The sequence below is a fragment of the Tiliqua scincoides genome, chromosome 3, assembly GCF_035046505.1.
Source record: "Tiliqua scincoides isolate rTilSci1 chromosome 3, rTilSci1.hap2, whole genome shotgun sequence".
NCBI classification, from domain to species: Eukaryota; Metazoa; Chordata; class Lepidosauria; order Squamata; family Scincidae; genus Tiliqua; species Tiliqua scincoides.
In genome coordinates, this window is record NC_089823.1 from 134,250,413 (window position 1) to 134,271,198 (window position 20,786).

A 20,786-nucleotide genomic window follows, 5' to 3' on the forward strand; every position below is an offset into this window, starting at 1 on the left:
TGTTAGAGAAACAGCAGCCTCCCTCTCTTGCTATGGAATATTGTGTTTATGCCCAGTGGGCCTGCCGCACATCCAAGGTAGGGTCAGCCCGAAGCAAGGGGAATCGCTTTCCCCTACCCCAGGTAAAAGCTGCCCCAATAGGACTACTCAGATCTGCGCCACCTAAAGATGTGGTGCAGAACTGAGCTGTCCCAGGCTGCCCAGGAATGGGGATAGTATCCAGCATAAGGGCCAGACCCTGGCCCCGCCTCCACTTACCCCCCCACCTGCTCATGAGCCTGCCTGCTGCCTGCCCTCTCCCACCCCGAAACACCTCCCTCCTGCCCTCCCCATGCCCCCTCAGACCTCCATGCTGGCCAAGCTCAGCTGACATGGACTCACCATTTGCCCTGGCCTAGCGGGTCCCCGTCGGCCTCCAAAGGCTGGCACATGTCCATGTGCCAGTCCCCTTCTCGTTGCAGGTTACAGGCAAGGATGAAACTGGACACCAGGAGGATTTCAAGGAAAACAAGTTTTATTTCTTTTCAGCCAGCTGCTAGTCACAGAGGAATAATTTCCAAAGTCTGCGACCCCGATTCTTTCGGGGTCTGGACAGATATACTTTCAAGCTTTCATTGCAAAGCATTGGCTAGACTTCTGATTGGCACAATGTAAATTGCAGAGCCTTGGATACTCTTTTGATTGGCAAACAGCATATCATGTGAGGCTTTGTCTCTGCCTACACAGCCCCTTACTCAATTCTTGTCCAGCATGCGCTTACTAAATATGGCATTTTAAAAACATGTAAAATCTTTCTTACTGTAAAAATCCCCTTCTTTCCCTCCTTGTAATGGCTAAAAGCATGCTGGAAAAAGTCTCTTTTCTCTTTTAACCACCTGTCTGTTGCGGTTAGCTAGATGTTTCCTGTTTTTGGGGTGCTAGCTGCAACACGACTTGCTTTTTTTTTTAACACAGACACAAAAGGGCATTCAGGGGGCATCTTTAAAATGTCTTGTTGACCCAAGTAGCTAGGTATAGGGCCTACTTTGGCCAAAGCACTCTGCTTATGCTCAGAGCCAGGCCCAAACGGGGGTCTGAATGGGCTCACACACTTTAAATTCTGGGGGTTCTCTCTCACATTCTGGTGGTGCAAAAGAGCTTTAGAGCACTTTTGCAATACTGGTGGGCCAGCGCAAGAGACTTTTGCAACACCGGTGGGCTAGTCCAGGGCACTTTCAGGATTGCGCCCTTTGTCTCTTCCAAATAGAGATGATGATGAAGAAGAAGGTGAAAAACATCAGGGCTCAAACTCAGCAAAAGTAAATCATTGCTTCATCACATTTAAGCCAATGAAACAATTTTCTCAGGTCTAACAGAAGTCCCATTCCTTAATGGGGCATAGTCATGACTAACTTTGGCTGGATTTTGGGTTCTGGCCCATTTTTAAAATATAAAATGGGATTTGCAGAATCAGCCTCCCCAAGGTGTACCTCAGTCAGGGCAGAATGTTAATTGTAATCATGTCTGACCTTTAGTGACCCATTGGGGGGGGGGGTCTTTCATGGTTCTCAATGCAAATTATTTTTTGCATTTTTTTGAACAAATCATTCAAGCTTTGATTTTGCAGCCTACAAATCTAGATGCTTTATTTGGGAGAGGCACCAAGGAAAGGGCTAAACCTAAAGATCTCTTTTGCCAGATTTGCTAATTTAGAACAGGAGTCTAATACAACAACATTCAGGTTACTCAAACTACAATATTCTTACTGAGTCTCTTTCACATCAGAGTTTATCTTTTCAGCCACTGCTATAGTTAATGTACAGTAAAGTTTGTAGGGCTTTGATTCAAAGAGATAGCAGTTGGAAACTGGCATGCAAGGAGCTTGCAAGAACAGAATGCATAGGCAGCTAAGGTGACAATCGACATTGGCTAAGACCGCCAAGAACATCCTGTCCCATGCTGGACTAGTAAAGAAGCTGCTGTTGTTTGGATCATTCTGTTTAAATGAGAGATGGCTAGTGTGCTTCTGATCAGTTCCTTTTTTCTTTTCTGAAGTATTGATTTACCATTAAGACAATGATTTACCATTATAACAATAGAGGTGCGGAGAGGAGAGGTTCACAATCAACATGACCCACTTCCTTTAGCACCTGGGTTTCTTTTCAGTTCACATTCTCATGCTGCATACACCTGAAACCAAAGGAAAGTAGTCTAAAGAGAGAACAGACTGCAGGCGAGTAGAATGCATGATGAACAGCATACCCTTCATACAGGAAGTGGTTCGCCAGAGAGAAGACATTGCTCACTTGTTGTCAGTTCCAGTGACTCCTACTACAATAGTGCCACACAGTTTTCCTCTTCCTGAACAGTGACCCTTTGTTAGATAGAGCCTTTGCTGAGGATATTGTTTCAGTTCCATTTACTTGAGATTATGTGGTCACAAATGTCTTCACTGAAATACTTCAGCTCCATCTCTTTGTGCCCTGTGTGACACTCTCAAAAATTCCAGATTAGATCTGTGATAAGTGAGGTTTATCTCAGTTGCAGGTGCCATTCGTTCTCTTCCTCCTCACTTATCACACATCACAGATAAACATAAGCATGAGTTACTTCTCCTCCCTCTCCCACTGCATTTGTTCCTCCATTTTCCTTTTCCATTCAAATTCCAACCCCGTACTCTTCATTTTGAGCCAGAAGTTCATTTATTTGGAGGTCATGAATCCTTCTCCACTGCTGAGGTCATGGGGGGGGGGGAACAGAGAGGTTTCTGGGGATGGCAAGCCACACCCTCATTTCCTGTCGCTTTCCATAGCAGGAGATGCAACCACAGGTTCCTTAATTCCGGGCTTTGGGAGTGCTGGAACTTCTAAAGCTTGTTTTTAATTCAAGCCATGTATGTGCCAATTCACACCCTCTGTGTTTGTAGAGAGAGGCAGCTTCCTCCAAATCAAATTTCAAAAGTAGAAAAAAGAGAGGAGAAAATAAAACTGCCCACAGTTCAAACTTGGAGCTGTTGCTGGGGTTTTTGCTTCCACCACTGCCACCATGTGGTAGTTATTGGATAGATGCAAGGCATAGTGCTTAGCCAGTGGCACTCACCTCCAGCCCACCTTACCCTGAAACTGAAATTACAAGGGGAATGCCACTGCCTATGGCTAGGGAAAAGCAGGAAGAAGGAGGCTGCCTGGGGGAAGCCTCCCTTCCAGAAGAATGAAAAGATCCCAAATCCCTGGGGATCCCCTGAGAAGCCAGACAGTGCACAGTTTGTCGTTATTTGATCACAATAATGCAGAGCAAGGACTGAGTATTGATCACAGTTCTTTACGTAGAAGGAATTCCATATTTCTTTGCAGTCTCCTGTGGCATGCTGAACCCATGGATGATAAAACATTCTGAATGCAGTTAACATGAAAATAGAAACCCATCTATGAATGTCTCAAGCAACATATTTCTAGTATATTGCTACAATGCCAAATATACATTCTTCTCTCATTTCAGGATGCAACGTTGCCTTTCTCAGACCATTAATAATAGCACTTGATAATAAAGTGTGCAAACAAGGACCTACCTAAAAAACAACTAACCCCACCTTCACTACAGAGAGGTGCATAATCTATGCTGTTGTGTGTAACTACTCGATAGTAGAATTCCCCCCATTGAGTCACTCACAAGAGATCTGTGTTTGCAAAGAGTTAAATGTCAATTTTTCTGAATTCTCCTACTGGTGCAAAGGCTCCAGGCAATGCAAAGTGATATCATTCTTGTCATCCAGCTGGAATGTATCATAGGCAAGAGCCATCCAATCAGAGCTCAGGTTGAGGGTTTATATAGAGATGCATTTCCTCTGCAGAACAGTCAGAAAGGGAAATGTGCACATATTGCTAAAGAATCAGCAGGACTAAGCCGCAGCTGCTGTTACAGCACAGAATACAACACACAGTTTTGGCACTCTTATATGACTGGTAAGTGCGGCATCTTTAAATCTTATTTATGTTCAGGACTAATTCACCCACAGGCAATTTTTTTAATAGCCCCAATGAAGGATTGCAACGATTCAAGAATTAAAGACTTTCATTCCATTTTCCATCATTTCAAAGTTTTCTTAGAGTGATGACATGCCTTTGGAAAGCGATAAATGCCTCTTCGCAAGAGGCGGGAGCATGTGTGCAAGACTATGTTACAAAAGCCTGAGGATTTGCTCTAAACCAATCAGCTTGGGAATGATGATTTTTCAAAAACTAGCATTGCCCTTGAGAAACAAAGAACACTCAGGAGGCTGGATAAAACAGCTATGAAATAACTGAAGGAATAAGCACAGCAATTATATTTAAAAAAGAAATACACACAAGCTTGAGGCATGAATTTGCTATTACAGCGTATTACAAGTTATGGTTAATGTCTTTAGGTTTTTTTCCTTGTTCAGTTTTTTTCCCCTTTGCTAGTCAGTTTATCTTGTTTCCTCTTTAGAGGTCTTCCACATGTCAGTTCACAGAAAAACATGTAATTGTTTGAGGTTTCATGAAAGGGGAGTCAGTTTCCTTTGACTAGAAGTTCAACACAATTCTACTGTGACATTACCTGTCCATTTTTAACCTGGCAAGCTGTTGTTGCTTGTAGCTTTACATTGTCTGTGATTTACAGTCATAGGATGTGGGTGGAGTGCCTTTGGTAGGGAATGAACTCCATTGTCTCTGTAAGCCAATTTTTGAAATTTGAACTGTGTGCACAAAAGACACAAAGGCTACTTTTTCATATTTTGCTGTTCCTGTGGCAGTCCAGGCAGGACCAGTTTCCGAAACAGAGTTCTCTTGCAAGCAAAGGCACAGATACAATCACAAACTAACCAACATCAATTTTGCATCAAGTTCAATAACCTTGTATCTTAAATTTCACTGGAATGTTGTAGTTTTTCATTGATAGATGAAGAACTTAAATGCTGCAGCCCATTAGGACAGGGTTTGATCAGGCAAAACTTCTATGTACCCATGTGCATTGAGCCACACTCCCCCATTTGCATCCCTTTGCACTGCAGATAAAGATTGGCACTGCTTGGAAACAGAGGAGATACCAGTGCTGCATTATTGCACACCAACCCTACTTGAATAGGAGCCAACAAAGGAATACGGCAAAGATAGTTTGAGTGAAAGCAGTGGGAAACCTTCCAGTGACAATAGTCAGTTTCCACACTTCTTAGGCACATGGTCAGCCACATCAAAGGCATACAAATCTTTACACTGTTTCTATTCTTAAGTACTTTATGGGAGTTATGAACTGGAAGTAGGTCAGGGTCTACACCAGACAAGGGAGCAAGTCATGTAGAGATGTACAGCAATGCCTGGCTGTTTGCCATTTAACCAATCTGTATTTCTTCTCCAGGGCTCCTTTTAGCTCTGTCTCAGTGTATTCGCAGAGTAATTTTTAATTTGCATGTGTTAAAACCAGTTTTTATTTACAAATGAGCTGTTGGTTTTTGCTTTGTGTTTTGGTTATGGGGCAGGTGGCAGACCTAATTCACTAGGTTTCAGGGTAGCCCTGACATGAGCAGAAGTTGGAAAGCTACCATGCACTGCTATAGAAAAGTAGCCTGCAAGGAGAAGGTTCTATCAGAATTGTAGCCCTTGATGGTAAAACATGGTATAAGGAGCCAAATAGACTGGCAGGAATCAAATATATGAAGGCAAAAGCAATGATGGCACCAGGCAGAATGGATCACTGCAAAGACTGAAGACTGCTTGAAGCGCAAGAATTTATAAAGTTCCACGGATCAGGAACAGATGTAGCCAAAGCTTATGCAGGATTTTGACAGTGTAATAGAACTTGATCATGCACCCTTGATCCCCAGCAATCCTATTCTCCTAATGCGGCAACACTGCACCTCTCTTACAATTCAATTCTATCCTTATTCATGTGCAAGAAAGTCTGCTCTAGTTCGATGGGGCTTATTCCTAGGCAAGGGTGCACAGATGTGCAGCTAGGTAGCTAAATCCTGTGCATGCTTATTTAGAACTTTCTCATTGTTAAAAGGCATTTACTTCCACTTAAGAGTGCATGGGGTTGAGTGGGTGACATCAAGTTGGCCAAGGTGTGGACATGGTCACTGTACAAGTGCTGTTGGCACAATGTGAAACTAAGGGTACAATCCTAACCCCTTACGTCAGTGCTTTCCAGCAATGAAGCTCCGAGGTAACGGAACAAACATTCCCTTACTTTGAGGAGAACTCCGTGAGTGACACCCAACTGCAGGATGCAGCACACGGCCCATTGGCACCGCTATGCCAGTGCTGGGAAGCACTGACATAAGGGGTTAGGATTGCGCCCTAAGTTAACCGCTTGGGACAGGAATGGTGAACAGGACTGCAGGGGTATAGACTAGTTCATCTTTGTTTCTCTGCTATCTTCCTGTTTAACAGAATTTGCAGAAATTGGGCATCAAATGATACGTACATCTTTGTGTAGTCACAGGGTTAGGTTTACTTGTGTTTAGGAATTGCATGGAGCCATGATTTGCATTGGGATTGCAACTGGGAGGTAGCTGCATTTAACTGTTCACCTCTAGGCTATTTTCCTTCTGCAAATAATCTCTAAGTTGCAGGGTTACATTGCTGCTAGAAACTAGGGTGAATGGGTTGAACCTGATATTGAAGTCTCGTTGGATGCATGCTTCTCTCAGAAGTGTTCCCTGAATCAGAATATTGGTGGTTTGTCACCTAATATGGCAACAGAAACTTGATATGCCTGCTTGTTTCCCAATACCTTCCTGAAACATTATTCTCCGTTGCTACATGCTGAGACTTGGTAACCCCAGGTTTTGTAAAGATGAGTTCATCACTGCACAGAATTTAGGTGTCCGTTTTTAATGGAGCAAACGATGTACACGTCTTTTAACAGAAACTGTGCTGCATAAGTTAAAATACACACTGGATTATTAATATCCTGTTAGATTATGGTTGTTTGAAACCAGAATACCAAATTCTTAATTGCCAACATTATGCTAAGTGTTTTCATTAGTAGATAAAGAGTCCACATGCTCCTCAGTGTACCGTCAATGATTATTATATTTAAACAATGTTAGGGAATTTGGTTGCAGCTTCATAATCCAACAGCAGATTCCACAATGAGCATTTCATACTATATATTTTGGTCAGTGACATTAGGCTAGTTCAATTTCCATATCTAAATGCTTCAGAGACAAATCCTATCCAATGTTCCAGCACTGATGTAGCCATGCTAATGGAGTGCCTGTTGCATTCTGAAGTGAGGGAGCTGTCATGGAGGCCTCCTCAAGATACAGGAATGGTTGTTTGCTTATGTGTGGGCTGCATTGCGGCTGCATCGGCACTGGAAAGTTGGATAGGATTGGGCCCTTAGTCTTTCAAATTTAATTCCAGGAAAGGCTAAAATGTGTTTAAGCCATCTATGAAACTAACAGAAGCACAAATGCTTGCTTCTGTCTCCCTACCTGCCTCCAGAGGTCCTCCCCCCCCTTTCTTGATTCAAAAAGGAAGAATAGTGGAGGGGAGAGGAATGTAGTGGTCTAGATTGTCTCTGATGCACAAGCCACTCTCCTCTCCATTTTTTCTTCTCTTCTCAAATCAACGGAGTGAGAGTGGAGGGTGGCAGCAAATACACCACTGGGTAAGGAGAGGCAGAATCTGGCACGGTGCCACAGGTACCAGGAGATCTTGAGCTAGTCCTGCTTCAACCCAAATTTTTCCTTTAAAATACCAATATTGAGGACAGAACCCACCAATAGCCAGGCCTTTGAGGAATGGAAAAACATTGACTTCCTCTCCTGGCACCAAGTGGATCTTTTATTTTGTACAATTATATAGTTGGCTGGCAAACAATCATTATTAACAAAATGGAATTGATATTATACAGGCATTGTTGCTCTTGACATAGGCACATTTCTTTTATTCTCTTATCTCTTGTCAAAGAGGTTTTGAAACACTTCATAAACTTGCAAAGCCTGCTTACCAGAAAAGATGGGGGGATGAATATTGCCAACCTGGGCAACAATATCTCTGTGATACCATGAGCAGCTTTCAGAAAAATCTTCAATTCTACTTCTAGCAATAGTGATATTCCCCTATAATGCATTGGCCCCACTGGTTGAACCTGGAGAGCCTGAAGTTTGATCACCAATATTGCAACCCCATGTCAGGAAGAAAATGCACAAGGGATAGAGAACTGGCATCAACAAATGGGCCCTAAAGTCAAATTCTATTGGTTGGTTTCTTTTGATAAGAAGATTGAAATTCACAGCCTAATTTATGCTGATGTTCAGAAAGAAGAGAAAGGCAGCTTTAGCCCATCACCCCCTAAAATGCAAAGACAATCAGGTTGATAATAATAGCTTGGCTTGATGCTCCACACTATAAGCATGCTGAAATTATTATTTTGCTTTCAGAAACCAGTCAAAAGAAGAACCAAAGACGTGAACCAAATTCATAAAAACAAGAACCTCTTACCCAACATCATGAAGTCATTCATCACCATCTATGTAATGCTGAGTGTTCTCATCACAGACATTGTATCAGTAAGTTGTGCAATAAGTAGGAACTAAAACTGACAACTCTTGTACTTATTGACCATTTTTGACCATAAGTGCGGTGCTTCCCCTTTTTCCAATAGCCCAAAGCTATTTTTAACACCTTCTTTCATTTATTTTGTGTACTACTTGGACACGTAGCACACGTATGTTCTGCAATATGACTGTGACTTGAGACTAGCAAAAAAGATAGTGAGGCCTGCTGTCAAAGATTTGGCTGGTTGTTTTACAGCAATATTTGGTCTTTAGTATTCCTGACCTTTGCACCTCCTGGCCATGTGTGCCTCTCTTTACTGCCTATTCCCTCTCCCATTTTTCCCCCATCAGATTTCTCCCTTTGGCCTTTTCCTCTTCTTGACCACTCTTTCTTCTAGCCCTCTGTCCTTCCATTCTGTATTTGCTCCTTCACTTTTTCAGGATGTGGGTGATCTACTGCTTTCAAGATCCACCATTGTTCCACTCCTTCCTTAGGCCATTCTGCCTGCTTCGTCTAGCATCAGTTGCCCAGAGCTGATTATGCTTACACAGACCCACTGTAACACAAGGGGCAGGTCAGCCAATTACAGCCAGAAGTTTCTTCTCCTTCAGCAGCACCACAGCATATGTTGGCATGTACTGGGTCATGAATATAGATACTAGATACCTTCTGCAGCTTTCTGCTGTGCCTTAGAGCATTCATCTCAGAAATCATACCCATCCACATCCAGCTCATACCCATCCCTTTCTCCAGGAAAGAGCAAAGTTTTACTCATTTAGAAGTAACACAGAACAGAGAATTATTGCAAGTTAGGCATACTAGGTGGTAACAGGTATTACAGCCTGCTGTAACAACTTGAAGAGGTATTTTCGGACCATCTGTGATGCACTTATGAAGGGGTGGATCAGACTGAGGCAGCTTCACATCACATCACAGCTCATCAGTTGTGGTCTCTAGTGATCAACATATCTGAACCTCAGTTCTAAAGAATGGAAATAGTGCTCATTTGGTGTAAAGACAAACAAAATTTTTAAAAGTTATGGATCTGCTATCCTACGTCTGGTCTACTAGAGACTACTACAGGCTATCCCAGAGAGATAAAGTAGCTACTTCAAGTGGCAGAGTGGGGAAGGCAGCAAACGGACAGGGATGCAGAACTTGGGCATTGCTTTGGGTGCCAGTTTGGTCTGGACTGCTTCTAAATAATAGTTCTTTCATAGTTCTTTCAAAATAATTTGTATCTGTTCTCTTTTAGTCTTACAGTTGGCAGAAACGGCACGACCTACACAGCAAAACTAAATCTGACCATAAAGGTAAAAAAATAATTGCAGTTTTTTTTGTCAGCTGAAAATTGTTTTACAAAGGGCCAAACTACTTGTTACATGCACAGAAGAAAAACTTGATAGTTCCTTCTTCTAACACAGGGGTGCTCACACTTTTTTGGCTTGAGAGCTACTTTGAAACCCAGCAAGGCCCGGAGATCTACCAGAGTTTTTTTTTACAATGTTCGCGCCATCATAACATATAACATTTATGTGTACAATGTATGTTGGTGTTCCTTGAGCCCAACTGAGTATAACAGGACTTACTCCTGAGTAGACATGCCTAGGATTAGGCTGTGAGGCTGCAATCCTAGCCACACTTACCTGGGAGTAAGCCCCATTGAGTACAATGGGCCTTACTCCCGGCATTTCCTCCCAGAGGCACCTGAAGGGGGGGGTCAGCACTTCGCGATCTACTCATTTTGCCTCGCAATCTACTGGTAGATCGCGATCCACCTATTGAGCACCCCTGTTCTAACAGCTTTGGGAAGGAACATTTGGAGGGAAGGAGTGATGGCTTAATTCCTTTTTTAGAGGAAGAGGCCATTGTTGCATGCATTTGATAATCTGTAGTTTGGTCCACAGTGTGCTTGTGTGTTCTGTAACACAAACACAACAGACTTACATTTTATGTAATTTTTTGATGTCTTGTTTACAGATTGTAACTGTTTAAATGGAGGAAGCTGTGTCTCATACCACTTGTTTTCTCGAATCCAGCGGTGCTTTTGCCCCAAAGGATATAGCGGAGACCACTGTGAAATAGGTATGATAGTTCATAACTTTTCCTGTTTCATGAAACTGCCCAGATCCATTTTTCTTAAAGCAAGTCCTTCTATTTTTATACATCCCTACAACCAATGCACTGAAATTTAAATATGAGTGGTTGATCACTGAATCCAAAAAAAGTTTCTTGTGATTAAGGCTTCAATCCTTCGCCTGATAAGGACTAGTTGCATGAACACTTGATCATACAGCCTGCCCCACCTGGAGCTCAGGTTGATGGCCTGATCCTATCCTTCTCCAGTTAAAACATTATATATGATTTTAAGATGTTGTAGGCTGGATTTTACCTTTTTACCCCATTATCTTTTTACCTCTGTTTTGAACATTGTAAGCTGCCCTAGGTTCCCTGTTATTGGAGGGAAAGGTGCAGTATAAATCTTGTAATTAAATAAATATGTTTAAAATATTTAGTCAACTTTATCTGCTTGATACCTATACAATAGAACTCTCTCCTGAACAAGATCTGCCAGGTCTCCTGTGTGCAGAGTATTTTTAATAGTTTTCTTTCCCAGCTGGGTTTCTGTGGACTTTGTAATTTTTCAGTGCTATTGTTAGTTCTTGACATTCTTTTTAAATAATTATTTTTAAAGGTTATTTTTAAAGAATGTGCACTGTGGTTAAATAATTAATTGATTTTGATGTGGAATCTTTATTAATTGTTATTATTGCCACTATATTATGAGATTTTATGACAGTGTATTGTTTGTAAGCTACTTTGAGGGGTGAAAGAATAGAAAGGCAGGCACAATAATACATTCTCAATTGTCAGTTGACACTAACAATAATCTTGCTTTCTCTTCAGATAATGTAAGTCAGTGTTATACTGGGAATGGGAAGGACTACAGAGGGACTATGTCTCTGAAGAATGGCAATGAAAGATGTCTGGATTGGAACTCCCCTATGCTGCAGGGACGGCTTTACAATAATGACCTGCACAATGCCTTGGATCTTGGACTAGGCGAGCACAACTACTGCAGGTACTGAAATGCACCACAGTGCATTAAGCAGCTTTAGTGTTAGATGCTTCTGACATGCTCCAAGAGTACCAGCCAACAATTATTCTAGTGAATGACTGGATCTTCCAATATGAGATAGTATTGCATTCAGTCCTACGAAGGGCTTATTCCTTCCATTTGTTGAAATTAACAGCGATTGGATAAGGTGCTTTTAGGATAACCAGGTGCGAATACAACAATTGTGTAGAAGAGTGAACTTTGGCTAGCACAGCTTGTTACACATCACCTGCTGACATTCCTCTAAAGTCAACTGTAGTGGGCCCTTTGAATCAGTGGGGGTTTGGTTCTGGGATTCCACACAGATACCAAAATCTAGCTGGATCAGAGTCACCACTGCCATCTGGAGGAGAAGACGGCCTGTGAGGAAGCTGGAGGGTGCTGGTAAGGAAGCAGAAGGCTCCATTCCTGCAGTTGCTATTCTCCGCCTGCTCTTTGCTTTCCTTTTATGGAGGACAGCGGCTGCAGGAGGTGAGGTGGTGCTGCCATTATCCCCAGAATAAGGAGGCGCTGCACCTCATCCCAGTGGGTGGCAGTGCCTTGCGCCTGCAGTCACTGCTGTCCATAAAGAGTAAGCAAAAAGCAGGCAGAGAGCAGCAGCTGCAGGAGCAGAACCCTCTGCTCCCCTGTCGGTTCCCTTCACCTTCCTGCCTACCAGCCTGATAGGCCTTCTCCTCTGCCTCACGATGGTAGGCAGCAGCAGCTCAGATCCAACTGGAAGCTCATGATCTCCACAGATCAAAAAAATACTGTACAGTATTTAAAAAAAAATTATTCCTCTGACTCTGTAAAGAGAAAGCAAAGGCTAGAACAGGCAGAGTCAGAGGAGTAACTTTTTTTCCAAATACAGTACGTATTTTTTGATCTGCATTTGGTCAAATCAGTGGTTGCAAAGCCCACAGATAGAGCAGGCCCACTGTATTTGTAAAGGTTCAGGAGTCCTATCCATTTTCACATATGATTACATCAGCTGCTTTGTAGGACTAATGCTCTGCCAGGGCCTTTAACAAACACGATTAATGGCATAGGTTAGCCAGCTCTGATGAATAACTATGGGCACAATCCTAACCAATATTCCAGCACTGACCTAGCCGCAGTGCAAGCCCAAGGTAAGGTAACAAACATGCCCTTACCTTGAGGAGGCCCTCCTTGACTACCTTCCACTGTAGGATGCAGTGCATGCCACATTGGCACAGCTATGTCAATGCTGGAAAGTCGGTTAGGATTGCGCCCTATGTCTTTTGAAGAAACTCAGCCAACCCCTTCAGGAGGGCTTTGGGATTACTGAGCAGTAACATTTCTAAAGGCAATGTTCTACTGTTTTCCAGAAATCCAAATGGCCAATCTAAACCATGGTGTTATGTTAGAAAGGGATATCGAACTATGCCAACACCCTGTGATATGCCCTTGTGTCATGATGGTAAGTAATCATCATCATCATCAGTATTTATTATTTATACTTAGAATGCCAGATAATATGAACCTCCAGATCAATGCAAGTTACATTGCAAGAAATCTAAATTCTATATCATGGTTGGCAACCTTCAGTCTCGAAAGACTATGGTATAAGCCTACAGCACCCAGTATTCCCAGGCGGTCTCCCATCCAAGTACTAACCAGGCCTGACCCTGCTTAGTTTCCAAGATCAGACAAGATTGGGCATGTACAGGGTAACAGTTGCTGCCTCCCATTCTGTATCATGAAACATCGCAAACTGGTGGTAGCAGCAGCAACAGGGAGGCCTAGATACTTCTCTGGCATCTGCAATGTTGAAACACCAGCATCCCAGGGGCCATGAACATTGAAGAATACTATTTGCCAAAGTACCTTAATAACAATATCAGGTACCCAAGAAACAACATATCTCAGGGTTAACTGTCAGTCCTGCTAAGCATGCATAGAACAGTCTCTGAGTGCAAGAAGCTCTGGGACATGTTGTTTCCATGTCACCTGATGTCAGGCGACATCCTGAAAAATGTCATCCTGAAAAAGGACACATTCAGGGATCTTGGCTCATCTGCATCTGGTCAAAACATCAGTTTATAACCTGATTTGAAATTGCGCCCAATTCATAATGCGGCAAAGCATTGTAAACTGGGGAAATGTGTATTCTGAGCCAGCTAAATATGAACTTTGGTAATACTGCTAATAAAATATGCTCAGTCCATGGAAAGCTATCATGTCAGGTAGAAGGATTCTAGCATTCTCATCTCCCCTGTGTGCTAGTTTTCTATTTCAACTACAGTCCACAGTAGAGGTCTATCTCCGTATGACTTTGCTGAACGTGTAGGTCAGCCCTACGTCTTGGCTAGAAATTCACAAGTCAGCCAAAATGTGCACAGTTTCAGTGGAACTGCTACCACTAACTTTTACTGTGAAGAGCTAAAGCAGAAGGACTTGCCTGTTATTGTGGGACTGTTCATCAGAGCAAATCTCCACTTAAGTTGTTTTCTTTCACAGAGCCCACATGTGGCCAGAGGAGCCCCAAGTCTTTTAAGGTTGTAGGTGGCAACAAGGCAGAAATTGAATCTCAGCCTTGGATAGCAGCTATCTTCCGGTCTGGCCGGAAAGGTCAGTTTGTCTGTGGTGGCAGCCTCATTGATCCATGCTGGGTTTTGACAGCAGCACATTGCTTCGAAAAGTAAGTCCTTCATTTTTCTCCACTTCTTATGTGTTCATTTTTTGACAGAATTCTTTAACCAACATCTAAGTAGGCATTTTATTCAAATCTGCATTGTAAGAAAGCAATTCTTCTGAAGGCGACTGTACTTTGTTTTATGTGATTCACACACGTTGCAGCTGGCACCTTCTGAAGGGAAGCATTCCCTCCTGTGGGCAGGGGAAATGCCATTTCTAAGATCAAGACCACAAATTGCAGCTTTTGCGAGTTTTGTTTTAAAAATTAAACATTTTTTGAAAGCTGACCTGTAAAGTGAGGGTATCTTTTTGCTCAACCAGGAGGTCTAACCAATAACTGATGGGCAACCCAATCCCATGTTTCCTGGTGCCCGCTGGAGCAGCGGTGCTAAAGAGCCTACCACTGTATCCAGCAGGTGCCGAGAAGCCACCGGGAGTCTCCTAGGGTGAAGCCCCAAACCCCGCAATGGGGCTTCTCAAGTCTGCACAGGCTATTTTGCCACTGCAGACTTGAGAGACTCCATGTTGGGCTTTTCAGCTCAACACAGAGTTCAGGATTCTGCCAATCCCACCCTTTCCCATTTTGGTTCCTCCCATGCCCCACCCTCATTCTACTTTCCCCTGCCCCCCAGAGGCCATGGCGCCACCAGTGGTTTTACTTACCCCCAGTGGTGGCATGTCCTCCTCCTGCCAGTGCTGGGCCTGGCACCTGATTGGGACAAGCCCAGCACCAGTTTTCCTTACTCTCCTGGTGCTTTACAGCACATTTACAGAAGCCAGCATCTGTGCTGGGAGAGTTCAGAATTGAGTCCTAAAGCTGCATTCCTAGGCATGTGTACTGAGAGTAAACCCCACTGAACACATTCAGATTTATTTTTGAGTCAACATGTATAGGATTGCACTGCACATGTTGCATATGAATAAATGGTATTTTAACTGGGCTGCAAGAACACTGTAGTAAAGAAAAGAAGTAGGACAACATAAAACCTATGCATGAAAATTTTAGATCATGATTTAAAGAATCACAAATTTAAAGATGCTAAAGGGCACAATCCTATCCTGCACTGGAACAGGCAAGCCAGGAGGCTTGCGCTGTGTCCACCACAGGATAGTGGCCAGAAGCAGCTCAGCCAGAGGTAAAGGGAAACATTTCCCTTTACCTCCAGGAAAGGACTGCTGGCCCCTGTGGCTCTCCTAGGACTTGTGCCACCTCTTGAAGTCCTAGGAGAGCGGATCCCAGCCCTGCCTCTCACTCCCTGTCCGCCCACCACCTGCCCTCTCCCATCCAGGAACGTCTCCCTCTCACCTCCTCCCCACCTCCTCCATGCCTACCTTTTTCTCTTGCGTCAGCCAGCTGGGCCGACACAAGACTTGGCGGGGAAGCTGCCACGGAGGTTGGATTCAGCCTTCGTGTGTCAGCACATCTCCTTGCACCGACGCGGCTTTCTCCTGAAGAGGCGCAAACGTGTGCAAACCCAGGTCAGGATTGCGTCCTAAATCACTTACTTCAAGCAAACTACATTGCATGATAATGGTGAAGTGACAGAAATCATTATATGAGGGAGAGAAGCAACTGAAATCATTCTAAGAGGTGGAGGAGGCTGAAGAGGACAGCAAGACAATACGCAATAGATTGCACTGTGAAAAGGCCTCTCTATAAATTTTGCTGGAATTCATGGTTTTATTCCTTTGCTTCTCTTCAGGAACCCTGACCCATCCAAGTTCACAGTTTTTCTTGGAAAGTCTGCATTGAATACCACTGATTCCAAGGAACAGAAGTTTCATGTTGAGAGGATTGTTGTTCATGAACATTTTTCAACAGACTACAATAATGACATTGGTAAGGTGACATTTCAGATTTCCCTTCCAAGTTGCTAGCATATTTTACACTGGTCCTGTTGCATGCAGAGACATATTTCATTGGACATTATTAGGACAGACAACAGAAGTCTCCAAACCGAAAAATGCTGAATCCCAAAATCCCTTCCCGCCCCGAGTGGTGCTTACCATTCTGCCATGGTGCTGCATTTCTTTCAAGTTGATCTGGGCACAGGGATGGAGAACTGTAAGCACATGGGAAAGGGCTATTCCTAAACCCCGGGTTCGGCCCATGGGCCAGGGTTTGGAGAGCCCTGTTCTAATGTAATGACATCGCTTCCATGTCAGAAACAATCTGGGGGTGATAAATGCAGATAACAGCTTTGGAAAAGACAGATATAAATGAGCTTTACTTTCTCAAAGCTAGTTATGTGTACCTGTAACCAGATACACATACAGTACAGTTATGTATATGTATAACCAAGTCGGTTATGCAATTAAAATCATGGTTTTGAGAGTTGGGGAAGATGAAACATTTAGTCTGTCTCTAAATTTTCTCTTTTTTTGAGGGAGAGGGGGAGAATCAAGACACAATCAAAATAATCCAGTTGATATAGAATTGGACCTAGACTTAGGCTGCAACCCTATCCACACTTACCTGGGAGGAAGCCCCATCGACCACACTTACTTCTGAGTAGACATGCATAGGCTAGGGCTCTTAGGAGATCTGGATTGCAAATACTTCTCCCTGAGTGATTTGAAACACATCATGATGTCTAGATTTTAACTTCCTGGAAATGCTCATGACTACTCACAGGTTCTAAGACTGAACTACATAAAAACTAAAAAAATTACAAGGGCTTTATATAAAATAAAAACATTTGTGTATCAGAGATGACAATCTACTGAGTGGAACAACAGGGAGGTGTGGGAAAGGGATCATGTGAACAAAAACAGGAACATTAAATAAATGTGAAGTTATCTGGGAAAGCAATTAGAATAAGTATATATTACAAAATATTATGTTTTGAATCAAAGTTAATGATGGACAATTCTCTATATAACATGCACATTTTACATTTAGCCCTACTAAAGATCAAATCACTCTATGGACAGTGTGCAGAAGATTCACAAACTGTCAAAACCATCTGTTTGCCAACTCAAGACCTAGTACTAAGAGACGACTTTCAATGTGAAATTGCGGGCTATGGAAAAGAAAGCAGAAGTAAGTTAACGCCATTTTCATTCCTGTCTTTTCAAATTAAACCTAGCTGTGTAGTTGGTGTGAGTGTGGAGCCTTCCTAATGTCCAATAGCTAAAGAAGTCTATGCTCCATGTACAAAATTCTCTCCTCCAGCCCCAGTTTTGCATCAGAAATTCTGATTCTAAATTATGCAGAATTTTTCTAAAAGAAATTCAGATTCTGTGTGTAGGATAAATTTTGCAAATTAGGTTTGCATGGTTTATCTGATGCGATGCAATCCTCTCTGGAGAAGAGCTTAACAGGGTGGGCATCACTCATGAGGGCACAGTGGATGTCCACTGAGGTAGACATTGAGGTTCTTGCTTTTTTTTCCCCACCAAGAAGATGGTATCAGACCTCACTGTGGCGAGTCCCAAATTAATGGTGTTGTGTCTCTTGTTTGCAGCTGCCATTTTCTACTCAAGGATACTGAAATCAACCAATGTGAACTTGATATCTCAGCCCCTTTGTCAGAATAAATACTATAATGGTCGCACATTGAATAGCAATATGTTTTGTGCTGGAGACCCCCAGTGGAAGACGGATGCATGTCAAGTAAGTTTGCTTATGGCCATTTCTAAGTTCCATGATAGCAGGATGGTCTGGCTAATGCAAATTCATGTGAACCGAATATTCACAATGCATGGGGGAAACATTTCAGAATTGAATTTCCCCCTAACCAAAACATCTTGCAGTTGAGGTGCATGTTCCTGCAGTAAGGAACTTGTCCCTACTCTGTTGGTTTAACCCAGCTCCCCTGTGACTTGCGAGTCGGAGGCTGCACTTATTGACGCTACTACTGAAGCGCCTTTCAGAGTGTCCCATTATTGTAAAAACAGGGGTCACCAGTGCAGGCACATAAAGCAGTGATGCTGAAATCCCTCCAATGCATTACTTATTAGCTTTTTCCCCTTTAAATGATATCACCACCTCTTTTATATCCTTTATCTGATAGCCACAATATGCTAATAGCTACATTAGGAGAATGCTAACCATCATTATGAGGGAAGGCTATAGTGTTTAGGGCTCTTCAGTCTAGAAAAAAGGCACCTAGGGCGGGGATATGACTAAGATGTACAAAATTATGCAGGGGATGGTTAATGTGGTTAGAGGATATCCTTTTCCCTCTCAAACCAACACCAGAATCAGGGAACATCCACTAAAAATTAAGTGTCAGGAGAGTTAGAGCAGACAAAATATTTCTTTACCCATTGTGTAAATTAGTCTGTGGAACTCCTTGCCACATGATATGGTGATGACATCTGGCTTAGATGCCTTTAAAAGGGGATTGGACAAATTTCTGGAGGAAAAGTCCATCACAGGTGGACTCCTCTTGGTTTTAGATGTAGGCTACCTCAGAATGCCAGATGCAAGGGAGTGGCACCAGGATGCAGGTCTCTTGTTGTCTTGTTTGCTACCTGAGATACAGGAAGCTGAGCTAGATGGGCCTTTGGTCTGATCCAGCAAGGCTCTTCTTATGTTCTTATCATTTTTATATTTTACCATTTCAGGGAGATTCTGGTGGTCCCCTGGTTTGTGAGCACGATAACAGGATGGTGCTATATGGGATTGTCAGCTGGGGTGATGGCTGTGCCAAGGAAGATAAGCCTGGAGTCTATACCAGAGTTACAAGATACCTCCCTTGGATTGCATCACACATGAGAGAAGTTCATTTCAAAAGTTACTACCCTCCTAAGTGAAGATGGGAATTCATTTTGAAGCGTGGAGTTGGAGCTTGGAGTCCAGACTAACTCCCAGACTTGTTTTGGAGTGGATCATTCCTCTTTAGAGGATACATTTTTCAGACTGGGCATGTTAAGTTGGCATTCAGGCCAGTTTATCTGAGGCGGAAATCTACAGCCATTGCTGTAGAAGATGATAGAACAATTCTCCCATGGAAAACATGGTGGAATATGTAACTTTTAAATAAGGAGTGTTTGCCAGCCAGTGTAATGTAAATGTCATTTGACTATCTGTTGGAATCAGTATTCAGATATGCTGGTAGTTTTTCTGATAAAGTTCTGAAACCAGTCATTAACGGTTGGTGCAATTCTAAAGAGAGATAAGCACTGCAGAGTCCCATTTAATTGGACAGCTGGCCTTCTGGACAAGTCACTGTTTCTCAGTTTCACTTCCAGGTATGTTATAATGGTCTGCCTGGCACAACCGATACAGGTGTGCACATAGACTCAAAGTTGGTCAAACTTTTACATTCTCAGGGATGTTTCGTATTTGTCTCCATTTTTGAAAGCTCAGATTGACTTTGTAAAGTGTTACACATTCATACCTCTGAACCTGGAAAAACAACAATGGACTTTGGCAAACTTGGGTAGTCCCTCATAATGAAGAACATTTCTTCTAATACATTGTTTAGCAATTACCTATTTTCCTAAGACTCAAATATAGTAGTAGGTAAGATTTTTTTTTTAAAATTAACTTAAGTTTGTAAAACATGCAATATATGCATGGGGGCTGGAACCCCTACTGTTATTTAATAATTTTACTTTGCTTAACTTATTGTTTATAAACCATGGGTTTTGAAAACTAATAAAATACTACAACATTACTGCTGTGATTTCCATTTCTTTTCATGGTGTACGATTCATACACCTACTTGATGTTCCATATTTTTAGATTTTAGAAAGTTCTTCTTTGAGAAACAAAATGTCTTGGCCAGCCCTTTTACAGTGGGCAGAATTATCCAACCTCCCTCACCCTTCTTTGTTAGTTAAAAGGTTTGCTATATTTATCTGAGGATTTAAATCCACCCTAAACACAGCTCTCAATGTGCTGCAAAATGCACAGTGGGGGAGGGGGCCAGCATGGTGATGTTTGTTTCACATGCCAAAAAAAGCTGGCAATGCTAGGACAATGGAAGTCTAACTGACCCTTTTTCAACATTGTTGTCCATTTCTTCTTTATTTCCCTCCCATACTATTAAATATGAGAACATCAGTAATCAACCTACAGTTACCTCATTTTGCTATAATAACATCCACCTCATAATAACAGTCATAGAACTTTCTTGAGATCAACTCACTGGCCCATTTTGTCAGGTATGGTCTACTTGAGGGGAAACAACTCTTCAGGGTCACTGGCAGAGGTCTTTTCCAGTCCTGTTACCCGAGGGTCTCATTCATAACTGAAGGAATCAGGGATCGGAAAAGGGATATTGTGCATACAAAAACTGTGTACTCCCACTGAGTGAGAACCCCTCCCAAACAGGGATAAGTGAAAAGAGATGAGTCCCAGCCATATCGGGGCCACATAGGGTTTTGTCGTGAAAACCAGAAGTGGGTTTTTTTTTTTTTGCAGCCCTTTGGAGACTCATTGATGCCTGCAGAGGGGTTTGCAGGTTTCCCGGACCCTCTGGAGAGTCATAGCTACCCTCAGGAAAGTTTCAAAAAAACCCTTTCTCCCCAGCAGCAGGGCAATTGTGGCGATTGCATCGCTGCCTCCTCCC

The 20,786-nt window shown here is 42.7% G+C and overlaps 1 protein-coding gene and 1 pseudogene across 1 annotated transcript; one reads left to right on the forward strand and one right to left on the reverse strand.

Annotated features, from left to right (window-relative positions):
• Window positions 1–3,869: 3,869 nt before the first annotated feature.
• Window positions 3,870–19,711, forward strand: PLAU (plasminogen activator, urokinase). Its single transcript, XM_066621624.1, has 11 exons — window positions 3,870–3,941; window positions 8,390–8,518; window positions 9,763–9,820; window positions 10,488–10,592; window positions 11,415–11,589; window positions 12,954–13,045; window positions 14,086–14,266; window positions 15,966–16,102; window positions 17,165–17,305; window positions 17,730–17,878; window positions 18,835–19,711. Exons 2-11 carry the CDS (start codon window positions 8,459–8,461, stop codon window positions 19,021–19,023), a joined length of 1,287 nt encoding a protein of 428 aa, XP_066477721.1. The 5' UTR covers window positions 3,870–3,941; window positions 8,390–8,458; the 3' UTR covers window positions 19,024–19,711.
• Window positions 13,194–13,310, reverse strand: LOC136646392 (5S ribosomal RNA; annotated as a pseudogene).
• Window positions 19,712–20,786: the final 1,075 nt, after the last annotated feature.

Bases quoted from the DNA above. Each gene is read 5' to 3' on its own strand.
- PLAU (XM_066621624.1), top strand. From the start codon at position 8,459: ATGAAGTCATTCATCACCATCTATGTAATGCTGAGTGTTCTCATCACA. The intron at 14,267-15,965 runs GTAAGTCCTTCA...GCTTCTCTTCAG, and splicing joins GCAGCACATTGCTTCGAAAA to GAACCCTGACCCATCCAAGT. The intron at 17,879-18,834 runs GTAAGTTTGCTT...TTACCATTTCAG, and splicing joins GGAAGACGGATGCATGTCAA to GGAGATTCTGGTGGTCCCCT.